At 34.7% G+C, this 19,578-nt stretch overlaps 1 protein-coding gene across 1 annotated transcript in view; it reads right to left on the bottom strand.

Annotated features, from left to right (window-relative positions):
• LOC122241905 (nectin-1-like) overlaps positions 1-19,578 on the bottom strand; it is a 35,848-nt gene that overhangs the window by 5,791 nt on the left and 10,479 nt on the right. The window contains exons 3-6 of the mRNA XM_042998331.1: positions 9,460-9,798; positions 8,460-8,759; positions 7,988-8,079; positions 666-749 (exon numbers count right to left, since the gene is read on the bottom strand). Coding sequence (XP_042854265.1) covers positions 8,078-8,079; positions 8,460-8,759; positions 9,460-9,798 — 641 coding nt within the window. The 3' untranslated portion in view covers positions 666-749; positions 7,988-8,077. The remainder of the gene's footprint in view (positions 1-665; positions 750-7,987; positions 8,080-8,459; positions 8,760-9,459; positions 9,799-19,578) is intronic.

The raw sequence follows: 19,578 nt of genomic DNA, 5'->3' as shown, positions 1-19,578 counted from the left end.
AAATATGAAGCCAATAAATATGATCATATTTTTGTGAATTTAGGTGGATAATGACTTCTTAAATAATTCCCCAAACTCAAACTGTTAGGTGAAAATTGATGAATTTAACAACATTAAAGCATTAAATATTTCTGTTCTTTTAATGATGTAACTGAGATACAGTGGTGCCAAATAGGGAGAAGTAATCAATGTCTAGTATGCAAAGAATCTAAAATATAAAGAATTTCTGCAAATATAGACAAACAACCAGGAATTGCATGAAGATGTAGACAAGAACCTCACAGAAGGGGAAACCTGAATGTCTAACAAATACATGAAGACATGCTCATACTTACTAATAATCAGAAAACACACACACACACACACACACACACACACACACACACACACAATCACACAAATCAAAGAAACCATTCAACTGGTGTTGATTGGAGGGATCCTGAATCAGGAGATGAATAGGAACATTCAAAGTCATTAACATTAATACAATTTCACTTGAACCCACTAGTTCATGCAACTGGATTATATAAACAAATCTTTGTTTCCATTTATTTTTTAAATGATAATTGTTGCTACCAAATGGATGATTTAATATGGAAGGTTAAGTCTTAAATCTGAAGTATACACAGTGACAGCAAAAATCACACACCTGCCAATTTAATTACCTGTGAGCAGGAAAAAATCGGGTTACTAAGGACTCCACCTCAGGATGTCTCAGCTGGGGTGTGGTTTCAGGCACATTCTCTGACCTACAGGTATGATGACATTGATATATTCATTAGAAGAATACAGTCCAAACACTCCCCCTAATGGCAGTATCTTGTGAGAGTATGCTATGAATTTTTTTAAAAAAAAGCAAAAAAAAAAGGGAGATTCAGATCTCTTTAGAGATTGATCAAAATATCTTTTCAATGCTGAGTTCAGCATAAATATAATCCATTAGCAGAACTTGCAGGTTATTTCCACTCTATTGTAGTGGAGTCATAACTTAGGATTTGTCCTGTTAAAGAGCATACCTTCTACTCTCCCAAATTTGTACCTCTGGTCCTTATCTGCTCTATAAATTCCAGATTCATATGTAGAGATAATTGACATATTCTCTTGGATGTCAAATAAGCATGTAAAAACAAATATGTTCAAAATAGAACTCTTGATCCTCCCTCCAAATTTGTTCTTTCTCTAATAATTCCCCATTTGTAAAAGGTTTCTTCACTCCATGGCAAAACATTTAGAATCATCAAGATAATTTCCCCCATTTACCCTTTATCCACATCTTCTCCAGCAGCAAATCTTGTCATCCTAAACCTATCCCTAATTCCCTCAACTCCCACTGCTACCACCCTAGTCCAGACCACTGTTGACTCCCATTTTTACTATGGCAATCACCTCTTTTAAAAACCTCCTTTCATTCATTCTTGAAGCCTAAAAACTGTTCACATTCAGCCTTTTTCACCACTCAGTGGGTCCCCTCCCACCAGTCACCTGAAGTCCATATGCTCTGTCCTGTCAAAATCTGTCCTCAAGAAAGAATCTTAAACTCAATTTACCATAGCATAAATTACTAACAGCCTACCTTTGTAACAATCCCAAGTAGGGTGTCATTTTAATAAGAATAAACCCTTGACTGCAAGAATTATTAAATATAGGTAAAAGAGTTTTCCATCATCATTCTTTCCATGATGAATTTTTCCATGAAAAAAATTTTTTTTTAGATTTAAAACTAGACCTATTTTACCCACATTCCCTATCATAGACAGGGAGTAATATAACTTACTTTTTCTTTCTCTGAACAAGATGGAAAATGATAAATACAATACATAGAAAAATTATGAATGAACCAAATGCATACAACAAAATATAAGGAGAACCAGAAGTACCTGAAAGACATAAGCAGAAACATATTCTTTGTGACTATATGTCATTTCTATACATGGTACTTTAAATCTTCAATGCTCTTTTGATTTACCATTGCTTTGTTGATAATGAAATTGATACTTTAATATTATTGTACCATATTCAATTTTGTAAAAGAATATACTAACGCATTTTCAAATTGAAGACAGATAATATTTAATACCTTTTTACCACACTCAAGAATAAGAAAAAAAGATATAACCACCAAAAGAACAATCACAAGAAAATGTTTAAGAAAAATATAATGTAGTCACAATGAAATATTATTCAATTATTAAAATGTATCTGCAAAAGCCCCAGAAAATAAATTTATAATGATAATTAATACTTAAGACTAATGTGTTAAGCAATGTGATAAGCATCTTATAAGGATTATTTACATTAACCAGGGGAGTACATTATTAGATACAGATGGGAAAATAGAGGCTCTGAGATGTTAAGAAAATTGGCCAAAGATACATAGTGATTAAGTGGCAAAATTGGGAAGCAAGTTCAGTATTGTCTGATTCCAGAGCCTGCAGTCTTATGAAAAAGAATATTGTAAAACTTTGAGTATCAACACTTTTTTTACATTTTCTTCCAAGATTTTATTTAAATTCAAGTTAGTTAACATATAGTATAGTATTGGTTTCAGGAGTAGAATTTGGTGATTCATCACTTATATATAGCACCCAGTGCTCATCACAAGTACCCTCCTTAATGCCCACCAGCCATTTAGCTCATCACCCCACTAACTGCCCCTCTAGGAACCTTCAGCTTGTTCTTTTTTTAACACTCTCTTGTGGTTTGCCGCCCTCTCTGTTTTTATCTTATTTTATTTTTCCTTCCCTTCCCCTATGTTCATCTGTTTTGTTTCTTAAATACCACATATGTGTGAAATCATATGGTGTTTGTCTTTCTCTGATCGACTTTTTTCATTTAGCATAACACACTCTAGTTCCATCCGCATTGATACAAATGGCAAGATTTCATTCTTTTTGATGGCTGAGTAATATTCTTTTGTGTATATATTTATCACATCTTCTTTATCCATTCATCTGTTGATGGATACTTGGACTCTTTCCATAATTTGGCTATTGTTGATAGTGCTGCTGTAAACAATGGGGCATGTGCCCCTTCAAATCAGCATTTTGGTTTCCTTTGGATAAAGACCTAGCAGTGCAATTGCTGGGTCACAGGGTAGATCTATTTTTAATTTTTGAGGAACTTCCCCACTGTTTTCCAGAGTGGCTGCACCAGTTTGCAATCCTACCAACAGTGTAAGAGGGTTTCCCTTTCTCTGCATCTTTGCCAACATCTGTTGATTCCTGAGTTGTTAATGTTAGCCATTCTGACAGGTGTGAGGTGGTATCTCATTGTGGTTTTGATTTGTATTTACCTGATGATGAGTGATGTTGAGCATTTTTTTATGTGTCTGTTAGGCATTTGTATACCTTCTTTGGAGAAATGTCTGTTCATGCATGTCTTCTGACCATTTCTTAACTGGATTAGCTGTTTTTTGAGTGTTGAGTTGGATAAGTTCTTTTTTTTTAAGTTTTTTAAAATGCATTTTTAGAGAAAAAGAGCACAAGTAGGGGAGGGGCAGATAGAGAGGGAGTGAGAGAATCCAGTCTCACAAACCATGAGACCATGACCTGAGCCAAAATCAAGAGTCTGATACCTAACCAACTGAGCCACCCAGGTGCCCTATCAACACTCTTTATAGTAACTATTTTGGCCACAGTATTCCTAAATTGTATTACAAATCCACTTCTTTTTTTTTTTTTAACGTTTATTTATTTTTGAGACAGAGAGAAACAGAGCATGAATGGGGGAGGGTCAGAGAGAGAGGGAGACACAGAATCCGAAAAAAGCTTCAGGCTCTGAGCGGTCAGCACAGAGCCCGACGTGGGGCTCAAACTCATGGACCGCAAGATTATGCGGTCAGCACAGAGCCCAACGCGGGGCTCAAACTGATGGACCGCAAGATCATGACCTGAGCCGAAGTCGGACGCTTAACTGACTGAGCCACCCAGGCGCCCCTTACAAATCCACTTCTATCTGTGTATAGATATGTATATTCTATCTTCTGAATATAATTACATTTTTCATTACAACTTAAATTTAACCGAAGATCATCATGATTATCAATGCTAGTTCTTAGATATAATATAAAAATGAATCAATACACTTTGTGGATGGACCTTGTGAGGAAATTGTGCTTACAGTAAATGACATGAATTATTGTGCATTTTGCATTCTTAGGTCTGCTTGTGGTAGAGTTTTTGAGTCCTTTTTTCGAGAAATTTTTGTTAGCGATTACTTCTTCGTTGATACTGTTAGGAAAATCCATGTGAGAAACTCTGTGCTATTTATTTTTGACTGTTCAGATGTCACTTGGTCTCAGGTTCTAGTTTTAACTATATTCTTTTTCAATGAGATACTACATAGCTCATTCAAACTGGGCAAAGAAGGTTGAATGGGCATAAAATGTGAATACAGCCCTGAAATTGGCACTAAAATGTGAACACAGCACTAAAGTCAGCAATAATAAAGCATGGGGAAAAAAGGCTTTCTATGAGATTTCAGTAAAACCAGAAATTTATAGGGAGCACCTAGGTGGCTTAGTCGGTTGCAGGTCCGACTCTTGATTTCAGCTCAGGTCATGATCCCAGGATTGTGGGATCGAGCCCCCACATCATGCTCAGTGCGGAGCTTGCTTGAGATTCTCTCCCTCTTTCCCTCTGCCCCTCTCCTGCTGACATGCTTTCTCTCTCTCTAAAAAAAAAAAAAAAAAAAAATCAGGAATTTATATCCCTACTATTTGTTGCAAAGCTAAGCAAGGAAGAATTATCTTCTGAATTGACAAGTTACTTCTTTACAGGCATTTGCATTTTAGTGAGAAGTGAAATTAACCATAATAATCCAGCCAATAGATTGATGAGAGATATATACATATCCTATTCAATGGGCATGTTCCAATCTCATGATTTAAGGAATTTTTACAGGAAAGAGGACCTGATTAACTTCAGCTTCAAGAAACACATGTAACAAAAATATTTACCTCTACCCTTCCTAAGACTCCATTAAAATTATAGTAACAAAAATAAACTGATTCAGTGAAAAACAGCAGACAGAAGAATGATCTTCATTGGCAAGAGATTTAAACAAATTTACAACAGATGTGAAGTGGATAGAGGAATGGCCTCTGAAGGTGCAGGGTGAGAGAAGCTGCAGGCTCATGTATGCACAGAACAGACTACACCTGCAGAGAGAGCCCCACAGAAACTGGACAGCATTAGAACTCAGATGACAAAAGAAGGAGGGATTAATCACATAATGAAACTTACACTCAAAAGCACCCATTTCCATATCCGAAAGTTCGGTTCTGGACAGCCAGGTGCTCTGATCCTTCAGGAAGAAGAAGAAGAAGAAGAAGAAGAAGAAGAAGAAGAAGAAGAAGAAGAAGAAGAAGAAGGAGGAGGAGGAGGAGGAGGAGGAGGAGGAGGAGGACAAGGGGAAGAGGAAGAAGGAAGAGTTAAGTAATTCATTGAATATAATGAATATATACTAGGAATACTTAGGGTAGGGGGTCAGACACCTTGAGTATAGGCCCCTCCATTCTGGCTTTTAGAGTCTTCTGCTGCCTCCTTTCTACAAACAAAAGTCTGTCTCTTTACAAGATGTAAAAAAAACACACAAAAAATCTGTAAAGCTGCAGTCAGGGCTCATCAGAGTTTGAATAAAACCTGTAATCAAAGTGAGAAAGATTGAGTAAAGGAAGCATAAATAAAATTAAAATGATGGTAGTGTCCCAAGGGTGGGCAGTGGAGGAGATAAAGAAACAGAAGATAATTACAAGATTTGACAAGATATTACTTTCTTAAAGCAGGAAGAGAAGGGTATGAAAAAATTAAATCAACTTTAATTTATAAAATTAATCTTTAATTATAAAAGCAATTCAAAATTATAAGCCTGATTGTCAAAAAAAGAAAAACTTGAGTGAAAAAATTTAAAGATATTTAAGTCTCCCAGATACTATGAAGGGAAGAAAAGACATATTTTTTAAAAGATGAAAATAAGATTCAATGTAAATGTTTTCATGCCCAGTTAATTGAAGTTTGTAAAAAGAGAATAAATTAAGTGAACAGGTGGAAATTTTTCAAAGAAAGGAGAGAATATTCAGGGTCTTTTAAAGATTTGAGTCTCCAAATTGAATGAACTCACCAAATGCCAATTACATTAAAGAACTATAAATAAAATACTCTAAAAATAGTAGTAGAAAGTTTCAGAGCTCTAAGGATAATGAGAAGGTTATCATTACCAAAGAGAAGATATGGTAATATTTACTATTACAATTTTCTGATTGACATTTGACTTTTCATCAATCACAATGGACGATCAAAGACAATGGAGGACTACTTTGCAAATTCTGAGGGCAAAAGAGTTGTTAAACTAAAGTTGTGTAACAAGCAAACTATCAATCACATGAAACAGCATTGTAAGACCATAGGAGACACCCTGTGGCCTGTTAGCATGACTATCAGAATCACTAGGGAAATTTCCCACTGTTCTAATTCCACAGCACTGAGGCGACTTTGCTTTAACCAGGTTGTGTTAACCTGGGGGAGTGAGGCATGAAAATGATGGAAGGATAATTTATGTTGGCCTGAGTGTGTTATATTTTGTAGTAGTTTCATTTTGTGCTGGTTATTACCTTGTACTTTATTTAGGTTAGTCTACAGATTGTTTAATTCAGAGATTAATGAGACATCCTAGGTTCAAATGAGGTTATGTTTAGCCCATCTGTACTATGTAGTAGGCTACTTATTCCAATAGTCCAGTAGCTGGTTATGTACCCCAAATTGTTAAACTTCCAAAAAATGTGATGTGTCCTTCACTCATTCAAATTTTATGTACCAATATCATTGATGGCAAGTGATGCTTTTTGTTCTTGAATGAATGTGACAAATTATGGACAAATTTTATCCTCCCCACTTCCTGAGTTTACATTTTTCCAAAAGTGATGAAGGACATTAACTAAAGACTCAAGAACCTTAGGAAAACACAAGCAAGACAAATACAAAGGATGTGACACCAAAGCATTAATAATAAAACTGACATAAAACAAATACAAGGAGAAAATCTTAAAAGCCGCCAGGATGAAAGGGAGATACATTTCAAAGGACCAGCAATAAAATTGATATATATCTTTTCAACAAAAGTAATGAAAGTCTGAAGCCAATAAAATACCATTGTCAAGGTGATGAAAAATACGAAATAACTATCAAACTGGAATCAGAAATCCTGTAAAAATGTTCTTCAAAAGTTAAAACATTTTATGACCAAAAATATTAAAATAATTGGCCATCTATAATTTTCCACTATGAAAAAAACAAAAAAGAATTCTTTAGGCAGAAAGAAAAGTGTGAACATGGACAAAGAAATAAAAAACAATGGAAAGGATAAATATAAAGAATATTATTATAAATAACAGGAACAAAAACGATAACATATTTTGGCATTTAAACATATATAAAGAATTAAAATGTACAAAATATGCGCCCGAAATTAATATAGCATTGTTTGTCAACTATACTCAAATAAATAAATAAATAAATAAATAAATAAATAAATAAAATGCACAAACAAATAGCACAAGGAGTGGGCATTCATATAAGCCCATTGCATTATCTGAAAAGTAGTAAAAATAGTAAATTATATTAGACTTTAATAAGTCAAGATATGTATGTTGCAGTCTCCAAGACAACCCTTAAAGAGGGGTGCAGGAATGTATAGTTAACAAACTAATAGAAGAAGTAAATGAAACAAAAATAAATAATCCAAAAGAATTCAGGGAGAGAAAAGATTATAAAACAGGTCAGAAAATAGAAAACAAATAATAAGGCGGTAAATGAAAACCTAAATATATCAGATTTACACTTAATGTGTAGAGACAAAATGGTTTCATGTTGAAAGATTATGCAGGTGAAATATAAAAACAATTATTTAAATTTTGTAGGCAATTATATTATATAAATACAGAACATAAATATATTGAAATTATTATTTAAAGTTTTAAGAAAAATCATACCTTGTTTAACTACGGCTTTGAAACAGAGGGTACAATTGACAGAGCTTGGGTGGAAGACAGGCAAGGAGAAACGGGCAGCTGAGAGAGACTTTCTATGGTGGATGAAACAAAAAATAGGTTTTACCATGCTGCTGACGGCTGCAGAGGTAAGCAGTAAGAGAACTATATTGGGAAGAAAGGAACCATATTGGGAGGAGGAAAGGTTGAAGGAGGTATGAGTGAACCTAGTCTTCACTGCCTGTGGCAGAAATTCAGTGGAAAGCAGTTAAGGGAGATCAATGAAAACTTTGCCCTTTAAGAACAGTTACCATTGGAGACAGAACTGGGGTAGAGAACATTTGCATTGCCTGATTCTTTTAACCATGCAGGAGTACCACAAAGACTTAACATTTCTAAAAATAGATGAGTACACAAACACTTCTGGTATGAATTTTTAAAACATTTCCCCTTGTTGATTATTATTTCTACTTACATTCTTGTTTGACTGACAGAGGAACAATCTTCTCTTCATTCCTTAGAGGATGATCCATGTGCACAATCAGGTGTTGGAGACTTAGGGATCTCACAGTCTCCAAGGAGACATTGTACATTTTCGTGATAGTCACTGTGCCATTTGGGTTCTGAGCAAGGTATTCCTCTGGTGGATTAATCAAGACTTTTGATGGGAAAAGAGATATTTGAGGAACAGGTTTTCCCACAGCTGAGTAAGTAAAACTAAGAAAATCTTCAGAGTCAAAGTTCGACTGGAGCTCAGTTTTTATTTCAGATACAGCTGAGACAAAAAAGGAGACACAAAATTAAATATAAAAATATGTCACACAAGATTTCTGAAGTGTTAAAGATGGACTTCCCCAAATTTTTATATGACAGTGAAATGTTGTAAACATGTCCCTCTCAGATACCTCTCCTCACATTTTGCAAAACTTCACAATTTCATCTCTTATACCCACTATTCCAATTTAAGAGGAACAGTTGGTATCTTCACTTTCATTCAACCTTAAAATTACATATTATAAATCTCCAACACTTTCAAGTTATAGCAAAATAATGAGGGGACACTATGTCACTATCACTATTCCTTCAACATTTTGTTAATTTGTTAGTAAATTTTTATTCTCTAAGTCTTCTTTCCTCTTTTTTTTTCTCTCTACTCTCTCTTTTTCTTTTCCTCTCTTTCCCAGTGAAAATTCTGATGTCATTTATGACTTTTATCTACTGGATTAAAATCAATGCAGTGTAAAATTTAGATGAGAGGTCAGAAGACCTAAATGTTATGCCTGGTCAGGAACCATGTGGAAATCAGAAAGTCATGTAGCCATCATTGGCTTCCACTTTTTTTCTTCTGTATAACAAAAGACTGGTTATGGATGGCCTCTATAATAGTCTTTCCTTCTCTAATATTCTTTCTCTGGACCTTAAACTTCAAAGCTCACATCTCCTTGATTTTGACTCTACATAAAACATTTACATACCTATAATGTTAAGGCAAATTTGTCCACTATGGCTGCCTTGCGGGAACACATTAAATAGACATTTGTAGCAGGCTTCATCTTCAAATGTTACTTCACGGATAGTTATGAATGAGGAATTGGGTTCGATGACCTCACAGTGCAGCCGATCTCTGTATGGTGGAAGAATCTTTTCTCCATATATATTGCTATATGTGCCAATATTTTGTCGCAAAGAACCTTGGATCTTCTGCCAGGTAATTTGCACAACATCTGCTGGAGTTGTCAAATTGCAGAAAATCGTCACATTTTCTCCAAATACAGCTGTCTCATTATTTTTGTATTTTATTCTATGTGGAGAATCTGAAAATAAAGCCCAGTATAAATTAAGAGAAATGTACTTTCATACTACCTTGGATACTATCCCTATCATAGCACTCCCTTATCTCTCTGTTTTACAATTATCTTTTTATTTGTGTCTTTCCCCATTAGAAAATGAGCTTTCTTATCTTCTTCACCATTGATAGGTAGTTTCTAAAAGTGTTTCTGACATATACTACCTATTGACAAATATTTATTGAAGGCAAAACTTGAAACATAAATTACCAACACAAGTAATGGTAATTTTGATGAATCTCTGGAGGTTGAGGGTGAACTAGCTTGAGGGTGACAAACTCCTCAGGGCTCCAGTATTAGGGAGGACCTAAAATTCATAGTTTCCACCAGCATGAACCTAGCCAGTTTCTCGCAGTGAAGAGCCAGGAAAACTCACTTCGTATCTTTGGCAAAGGAAGGAGAAAGTAATCATGTTGAAATAAGCCCAGTGCATTTTCCATAAAAATTTCCCCTTCTCCAGGGGAAAAGACTTTATCAGACCTTATCTCACATGGGTGGAAGGACAATGACCCAGATCTGGTTCCCTTTAGTTTTCCTATCTTATCTAAGGTGGGGAAGGCAGGGGGAAAAGGTACAAAAACTTGTGAAGTCACAGCCAAGGGTCATAGGCCTACCAAGAGTGAAATTTAAACATAAGATTTTAAAATACTTACTTCCTTAAGTCTTCCCCACCACAGCAGTAGGGTTCCAATATAATGACAGTGGATTACAGTTGAAATGGTTGTAATGCTCAGACTTCAATCATCAATAGGAGAGACAAAAACAAAGAAACTACAAGAATTTGAAACCCTTGATACCTTAACCTATAGTAAACAGTAAACACAACCCAACTCCCTGTCAGAGTAACATAAAACCCAAGTTAAAGCTCTATTTACCTTAGTTCTTATGTGACATGTCATGTCTGGATTAAAAAAAAAAAAAGTTGTAAGGCATGCTAAAAGCCCAGAATAAAAGTTATCGGAAAAGACAAAGCAAGTATCCAAGCCAGACTCAAATACAGTACAGATTTTGTAATTATCAGACAGAAAATTAAAGTCAACTATGATTAATATAGTAATGACTCATGGAAAAGTTTGACACGTGCAAAAACATATGGATAATGTAAGCATAGATACGGAAATGCTAAAAAGAATAAAGAGAAAATGCCAAAGACATTACAAGAAAATAAAACTACAGACCAATATCTCTTATAAACATATATGCAAAAATTCTAAACAAGTTGAATCTAAAAAAGTATTAAAAAAATAAACTCCATGATCAAGTGAGATTTATCCCATGTATACAAAGCTGGTTCAACACTTGAAAATCAACTAATGCAATTTATTACCTCAACAGACTAAAATAGAAAAGTCACAAGATCCTATTAACAGATTTAGAAAAAGTATTTGATAAAATCCATCACCAATTCATAATAAAACCTCACAGTAAACTAGGAATAGAGGGTAACTTCCTTCACCTGAGAAAGAACATCTTCAAAAAAAAAAAAAAAAAAAGAATACCTACAAAAACCCTACAGCTAGTATCACACTTTAATAGTGTAAAACTCGGGGCGCCTGGGTGGCACAAGTCGGTTAAGCATCCGACTTCAGCCAGGTCACGATCTCGCGGTCCATGAGTTCGAGCCCCGCGTCAGGCTCTGGGCTGATGGCTCGGAGCCTGGAGCCTGTTTCCGATTCTGTGTCTCCCTCTCTCTCTGCCCCTCCCCCGTTCATGCTCTGTCTCTCTCTGTCCCAAAAATAAATAAAAAAACGTTGAAAAAAAAATTAAAAAAAAAAATAAAAAAAAATAGTGTAAAACTCAAAGCTTTCCCATTAAGATCAGGTACAAGGCAGGGATGCCCCCTCTCACCACTCCTTTCCAACACATACTGAAAGCTCTTCCTAATGCAATAAGGCAAGAAAAATAAATAAAAGGTATGCAGATTGGGAAGGAATACATAAAACTGTCTTTGTTCATAAATGACATGATCATCTATGTAGAAAAGCAAAAAGAAGCAACAAAGAAACTCCTGGAACTAATAAGCAATTATAGCAAAGTTGTAGGATCACACAATATACAAAAGTCAATCGCTTTCCTGTATATCAACAATGAGCAAGTGGAACTTGAAATTAAAAACATAATACCATTTACATAAGCAGCTCCCAAATGAAATACTTAGTTATCAATCTAACAAAATAAGTACAAGATCTATATGAGGGAAATTATAAAACTCTGATGAGCAAATCAGGAAAGAACTAAATAAATGAGAAATATTCCATGTTCGTGAATAGGCAGACTCAATATTGTCAAGATATCAGTTCGTCCCAACCTGATCTGTAGATTCAATGCAATCCCAATTAAAATCTTAACAAGTTATTTATAGACATTGACAAACTGATTCTAAAGTTTATAAAGAGAAGTAGAAGACCCAGAATAGCCAACATAATATGGAAGGACAACAAAGTTTGAGGGCTAACACTATTCAACTTAAAAACTTACTATAACTAGAGTAATCAATACTCTGTGGAATTGGCAAAAAAAAAAAAAAAAAAAAAATAGATCAATGGAACAGAATAGAGAGTCCAGATATGGACTCACACACATAGAGTCAACTGATCTTTGGCAAAGGTGCAAAGAAATTCCACAGAGAAAGGATAGCCCTTTTCTTATTTTATTTTTTTATTACTTCTTTAATTAAACATTTTTAATGTTTATTTTTGAAAGAGAGCTTGTGCAAGCACGGGAGGGTCAGAGAGAGAGGGAGACACAAAATCTGAAGCAGGCTCCAGGCTCTAAGCTGTCAGCACAGAGCCTGACACAGGACTCAAACTCATGAACCTCGAGATCATGACCTGAGCTGAAGTCGGACACTCAACCTACTGAGCCACCCAGGTACCCCAAGGATGGCCTTTTTGACAAATGACGCTGCTGGGACAGTTGGGTGTCTAATTAGTTTCCTAGGTCTGCCATAACAAAGTACCACAAACTTCATGACTTGAAACAATAGAAATTTATTTTTCACAGATCTAGAGGTCTGAAGTCCTAAATCAAGGTGTTTGGGATTCAGGTTTCACCCTAACCCAATGTGATTTCTTCCTGAAATCACCTTAATTGTATCTGCAAAGACCTTATTTCCAAATAAGATCATATTCTACATTCCAGATAGACAAGAATGGGGGTGGGAGCACTATTCAACCCACTACAACAGGCATATGCTTAAAAAAAATGAAGATAGACACCTAACTAACAAAAATTAACTCAACATGGATTATAGACCTAAATGAAAAATACAAAACTATAAAACTTAGAAGAAAACACAGGAGAAAATCTAGGTGACCCTGTGTTTGGTGATAAGTTATTAGATATAATACCAGAAGTATGATTCATAAATGAAAAAAAAATTGATGTTATACTTTATTATAATTAAAGACCTTTGCTTTGTGAAAGACAAAGTAAAGACAATATGACAACAAGCCACAGACTGCAAGAAAGTATTTGTAAAACACATACTTTGTCATAGTTCATTCAGGCTGTTAAAATTAAATACTACAGATTGGGTAGTTTATAAACAACAGAAATTTGTTTCTCACAGTTCTGGAGGTTGGAAATCCAAGATCAAGGGGGCAGCATGGTTGAGTAAGGGCTCTCTTCTGGGTCATAGAATTCTTGTTGTGTCCTCACATGGTGGAAAGAACTAGGAAATTCTGTGGATTTTCATAATCTAATCCCATTTATGAGGGCTCCACACTCATGAGCTAATCACTTCCCAAAGGCCCCACCTACTCATACCATAACCGTTGAGTGTTAAAATTTTAACATATGAATTTTGAGGGGTCATAAAGATTCAGGCCATAGCAGACTTGTATCCAAATATACAAAAAAAAAAAAAAAAAAAAAAAAAACAATATGAAAGCAAACAATACAATGTAAAAATAGGCAAAAAATCCAAATGGACACCTCACCAAAAAAAGATATATAATTGGCAAATAAGCACATGAAAGGATGCACAAAATCTCTTGTTGTTAGAAAATTGCCAATTAAAATAATAATGAGCTTCCACGACACACCTATTAGAATGGCTAATATTTAAAATATGTATATACAATACTAAACGTCGGTGAGGGTATGGAGCAGCAGGAATTCTCATTCATTGTTGATTGGAATGCAAAATGATAGAGCCACTTTGGAAGAGAGTTGGCAGTTTCTTAACAAACCTACACATATTCTTACCATGGGATCCAGCGCTTGTGCTCTTAGGTATTCACCCAGCTGATTTGAAAACTTATATCTACATAAAAATCTACAGGTAAATGTTTAGAGCAGCATATTCATCATCACCAAAAACTGAAAGCACCAATATGACTTCAATAGGTAAATGAGTAAACTGTAGTATCTACACAACAGAATATGATCCAGCGATAAAAAGAAACGAACTATCAAATCGTGCACACACATACAAACCATGGATAAATATGGAATACAGATTGCTAAGTGAAAGAATCCAAACTAAGAAGGCTACACACTGTGTGATTCCAAGTATATACCATTTTGGAAAAGGTAAAACCATAGAGACAGTAGAAATATCAGTGGTGTCCAGGGGTTCAGGAGTAGCCAGGAGAGTTGAACAGGTGAGACACAGGGGATTTTTAGGGCAATGAAACTATTCTGTATGATACTGTAATGGTTGCTAAGTGACCTTACACATTTGTCAAAATGTATAGAGATTTATAGCACATAAAGTGAACCTTCAAGTACACAATTTAAGAAATTATTGGGGCACCTGGGTAGCTCGCTCTGTTGGTTAATCGTCCAACCCTTGATATTGGCTCAGGTCAATATCTCATGGTTTGTGAGATCAAGCCCCTTGGGCTCTGTGCTGACAGGACAGTGCAGAGCCTGCTTGGGATTCTCTCTCTGCCCCTCTCTTACTTGTACATGCGCTCTCTCTCAAAATAAATAAACATTTAAGAAAAAAAATTATTTAGGAGACAGAGGTTGCCAAGGAGTGCAGTCTGAAACCTTAAAATCTAGCTGTATTACAAATGTATCCTATGTAGACATAAGAGTTCATAGTATGTACACTTGATATGACATAATTAAAATAGCATTTTACCTCTGTGGCCTTCCTCCCCTAAACCTGTAAGGCACTCTAGTCATGAGAAAAATACCAGACAAATTCTGATAGAGGGTAATTCTACAACATACTTGACCAGTCCCCTCAAAACAGTCAATGTCATAAAAAATATGGAAATTCTGAGATAACGGTCAGTTAAGAGAAGCTTAAGGAGACAACACAAAGAAATGTAATGGGATAACCGGGGTGGGATCCTTAAAAAAAAAAAAAAGTTAAAAATCAAGAAATGCGAATAAACTGTGGACTTTAGTTATGAAAAATACATAAAATGTAATTTGTTAATTAAAACAAATGTGCCATACTGACATAAGATGTTAATAGTAGGGAAAGCTGGGTAAGGGATATATGGGAACATTGTACTATTTTCTCAGTTTTTCTGTAAGCCTAAAACTGTTCTAAAAAATAAAGTCTTTTTAAGGAATCAATTATATTTCTATATATCTTCAATAAGTAAATGGAAAAAAATTAAAAATACCATATAAAATAGCTTCCCAAGTAAAAAAGAAAGAAATATATAGTAATAAAAACTTATTGGATGATATATAAGACCTCTTTACTGAAATATGCAAAATAACATCTAAAAAAAATAAAGAAGACTTAAATAAATGGAAAGATACATCATACTGTAAATAAGGAAAAAAAATAATGATGTTAATTCTTTTCAAGCTAATTTTTAGACTCAATGCAAATCTAATAAAATTTAAAGCAGTTTTTAAAAAAGATTTTTTAATGTTTAGTTATTTTTGAGAAAGAGAGAGAGAGAGAGAGACAAGTGTGAGCAGGGGAGGGACAGAGAGAGGGAAACATAGAATCTGAAGCAGACTCCAGGCTCGGAGCTGTCAGCAAAGGCTCTGAGCACGTGGGGCTTGAACCCAAAAACTGAGAGATCATGTCCTGAGCTGAAGTTGGACACTTAACTGACTGAGCCACCCAGGTGCCCCCAAGCAGTTTTTTTTTTTTTTAATTCTGCATTTGACAAGCTGAGTCTAAAAAAGCCAAGGGCATAAACAAGACCTACTATCTGAATGTAAAGTTAAAGTAATACAATGTTATTTTTATTCAAGGATAAGGAAATGGATGAAACACAATGAAGTAGAGTCAGAAACAGTCCCACACATATATGTGCATCTGATATATATCACAAATGGAACAGACAGTGCATAGATTTGGCAAAAAGATTATCTTCCCAATAAATGATGATGTGTAAATTAGATATCCATATAGAAAAATTATATATTGGCTCTCATCTAAGACTAAAGACAAAAATCTATTTCAAATGCATTGACTCCCATCTAAAAGTAGAAACAAAAATCCATTTCAAATGCATTAAAAATGTAAATGTGAAAATAAAACACTGCTTTAAAAATAAAGTATTATAGAACGTCTACTTGGCTGGAGTAGCCGATTTCTTAAGTAGGGCATACATCAACAGTTATATGATGCTTTATTCCTTTTTTAGAAATATGAAATTATAAAAAATTAGAAGTGAGTGATTGATCTATTTTAATATTAATTAACTGCAGTCTATCAAAAGATACATATTCAGCAGTAAAAAGGCAACCCATGAAGTAAGAGAAGATACTTGCTATATGTATATATATATGAGTAAGGACTTGTATTCTACAAAGCAATAAGACAAAGACAGGCAACTCTATAGAAAATGGAGCAAAATATATGACTATGCATGTCATAAAAGAGAATGTTTAAATGGCCAATAGACAAGATGCTCAACTTCTTTAGTCATCAAAGAAATGCAAATTAAAACCTGGACTATACATGACTAGAATGGCTAGCTTGAAAGACAGACAATACCAAGTTTAGTGAAAATATGTAAAAAACCCAATTCATACTTTGATGGGAGTGGAAACTGGAAAATCTTTTGGCTTCATGGTCGATGGTACTGTAACAATGTGTGGACAAATAGTAGCTACACTTGTGGTGAGCATAGCATAATATCTAGACTTATCACATCACCATGCTGTACTCCTGAAATTAATGTAGCATTGTGTATCAACTATATTTTAATTTAAAAAATGTGGAACATAGGCATATCCTGTGATCAGAAAATCTACTCCTAGGTATATATCTAATAGAAATGCCTACTTATATTCTTCAAAACACACGTACATAAATGTTCATAGAAGCATGATTTGTAACAGTCAAAACAGAAATTACCCAAATGCAAATCAACAGTAGAATTGATAAATAAGTTATGGTATTTACACAATGGGATTTAATAAAATGCAATGAGATTTAATAAATTACATCTACTGTCAACAATACGGATAAAACTCACCAGTGTATTGTTGAGCCAAAGAAATTACACACAAATGAATAAATGCTAAATGATTATGTTTCTATATATATAATATATATAACATATATATTTATAACATATATATTAACATACATAATCAATATATATAATCAATATATGTATTATATATCAACAACAGATAAAATGAATCTATGGTATAAGAAATTTGGATAGTGGCATTTGTAGGAAAGAAAGGAAGGGGGCATGAATAAAGCTTTGGGATGCTGTTAATGTTCTGTTCTTGATCTTTGCTAGATATGTTGGTCTAATCATTAAAAAAATTAATCAAACTGCATACTTATGTTTATACACATTCCTGTATGTCTGCCTTACTTAAATGCAAAGGTTAAAAAAAAAACCTCATGTACCTTACTCCACTTACCTCAGACTATATCTGGTTTTCATTCACTTCTCTTGGCTTTTATATTCAAATTATAAACAAATTTTTTTGCAAATATTTTTCAAAAATTCATTGGTCTGCAACTATACTCAGCATTGGAGAACATTTAAATACATAGAACATGTTTGTTTTATAAAGAGTGTTTCATTTGTGAACAAGAGAGCTGTAATGATGTCTTACCTGTGCTAATTTCAAGAAGTAAGGTTTTAGAGCAATCATTTACTTTGCCGAGCCTCAGGTTTTTCATCTGAAAAATGAGCTTAGGATACCTGATTTACAGCGTATTGTGAGTATCCGAAAAGAATATGTAAATATAACGACAGTTCTAAATCACCAAGATATTTCAGGTGTCATGGGTGATGTAGTCCCTGTCCCCAAACAAAGACCCCTAACGGGTTTCCCTCACTATCTGAAACTAGTGTGTTCCTATAAAACCTTTCATAAACCGAAATGGCTTAAAGTGAAGAGTGGTTCCCTGCTTTCTGAAAGTCGCAGTTCCACCATTTTGCTTTTATGAAGAACCTACATTAGCACAGGAGGGCTTTTTTGTAAAAGCAAAGTCCTCTTCAAATTTTTTTTTTAGCTAGCAACAACAGGTACTAATGCAGATCCTTCAGAAAAGCAAAGTGATGTGATATGAACCTTCAGAAAGCAGGGGACACCTATAATACCTAATGAAAGTCTAAAGGGAACAAAGAAGCTATCACTATTACTGTAATAACTTCTCTCATTGTGCTTGCCACATCTCTTTATCATTATTTGCCCACAGGCTGTCTGCCCTACTGGATTTTGAGTTATCTGATATCAGAACCAGTGTTCTCCATTTTGTAGTTTAGATGATTAAGTTAAGAAGTAACATGGGACATACTGGTTTCCTCTTCTGTCACATCATTTTGTTCTCAGCATATGTCACTCCTCATTCAACTTTTGATCGGATTATCTAATTGAATTCAAATGATACTTCTTGAGGAAAAAAACTCCCTAACTGGAAGTAATCATGATTTATTTTCTCAACTGAATTCCTACAGAACGTTAGTTATTGCCCTTACCATGAACCCAAGAGATTTAAGATGGAATTGAGTTAAATATCTTTAACCAAATAATGTTAATGACTAGAAAATATTAGTACTTGAATATTTAGTAAATCCCTAACATCTCAGGAGTACTTCAGTTTGTAATGATAAGCAAACCCATGAAGGAAACAATGAACAAATTTGACAATTTAAAAATGATAAACCTTTTAGTGACCAAGGAGAGCCTCAAAACAAGTCAAATTCAGACTTAAAAGGCAAATGGGCTGCAGGAAATACTGCATAACTAGCTAACTAACTAACTGACGGACTAACTAACTAACTTGCAGAGAGCCCATTTGCTTCCAGCAGGTTTGTGGCCTCTAATCTGAACTACTCGGGCTTACTTCAGAAGCAAGGCTTCCTTAATACCTTTCTTTCATTCTCTGCTTACTAAGTCACTGTTTCAATATGCTCATCTTAAAACTGCTAGTTGCCAACCACCTGGATAGCTACATGGTTAACATGCAGACCCAAACATAATGCTCTGCTCCCCTAACTTTATAAAAGTGAAAAGACTCCATCCTGGTATTTATTTACCATTCATTTCCAGCCACAAAACAATTGCGAGAAAAGGTGAAGAGTTACCTGATCCTTGTGCCCAGATGGAAAGCAAGAGGGGCTGGAGAATGAGGTAGAGTGGAAAGCCCATGAAATTTGATGATAAAACCATCACTAACATGTGGAGTGTTTTATTCTCTAACAACTTTCACATGAAAATGGCAATATCTTCCGATATATCCGCCAAAATCTGTTATTCATTAACCACTTGCTCAGAAAGTCCGTTAAGACTTTCCTAACCTTGTGGCATTTCGACTTCCTTCTCTGCCTAGGCTCCAAATTTGTT

The sequence above is a fragment of the Panthera tigris genome, chromosome C2, assembly GCF_018350195.1.
Source record: "Panthera tigris isolate Pti1 chromosome C2, P.tigris_Pti1_mat1.1, whole genome shotgun sequence".
Taxonomy (NCBI): Eukaryota; Metazoa; Chordata; class Mammalia; order Carnivora; family Felidae; genus Panthera; species Panthera tigris.
Note: the sequence above shows the minus strand (reverse complement) of the source record. Positions and strands in the feature narration are given on the sequence as shown.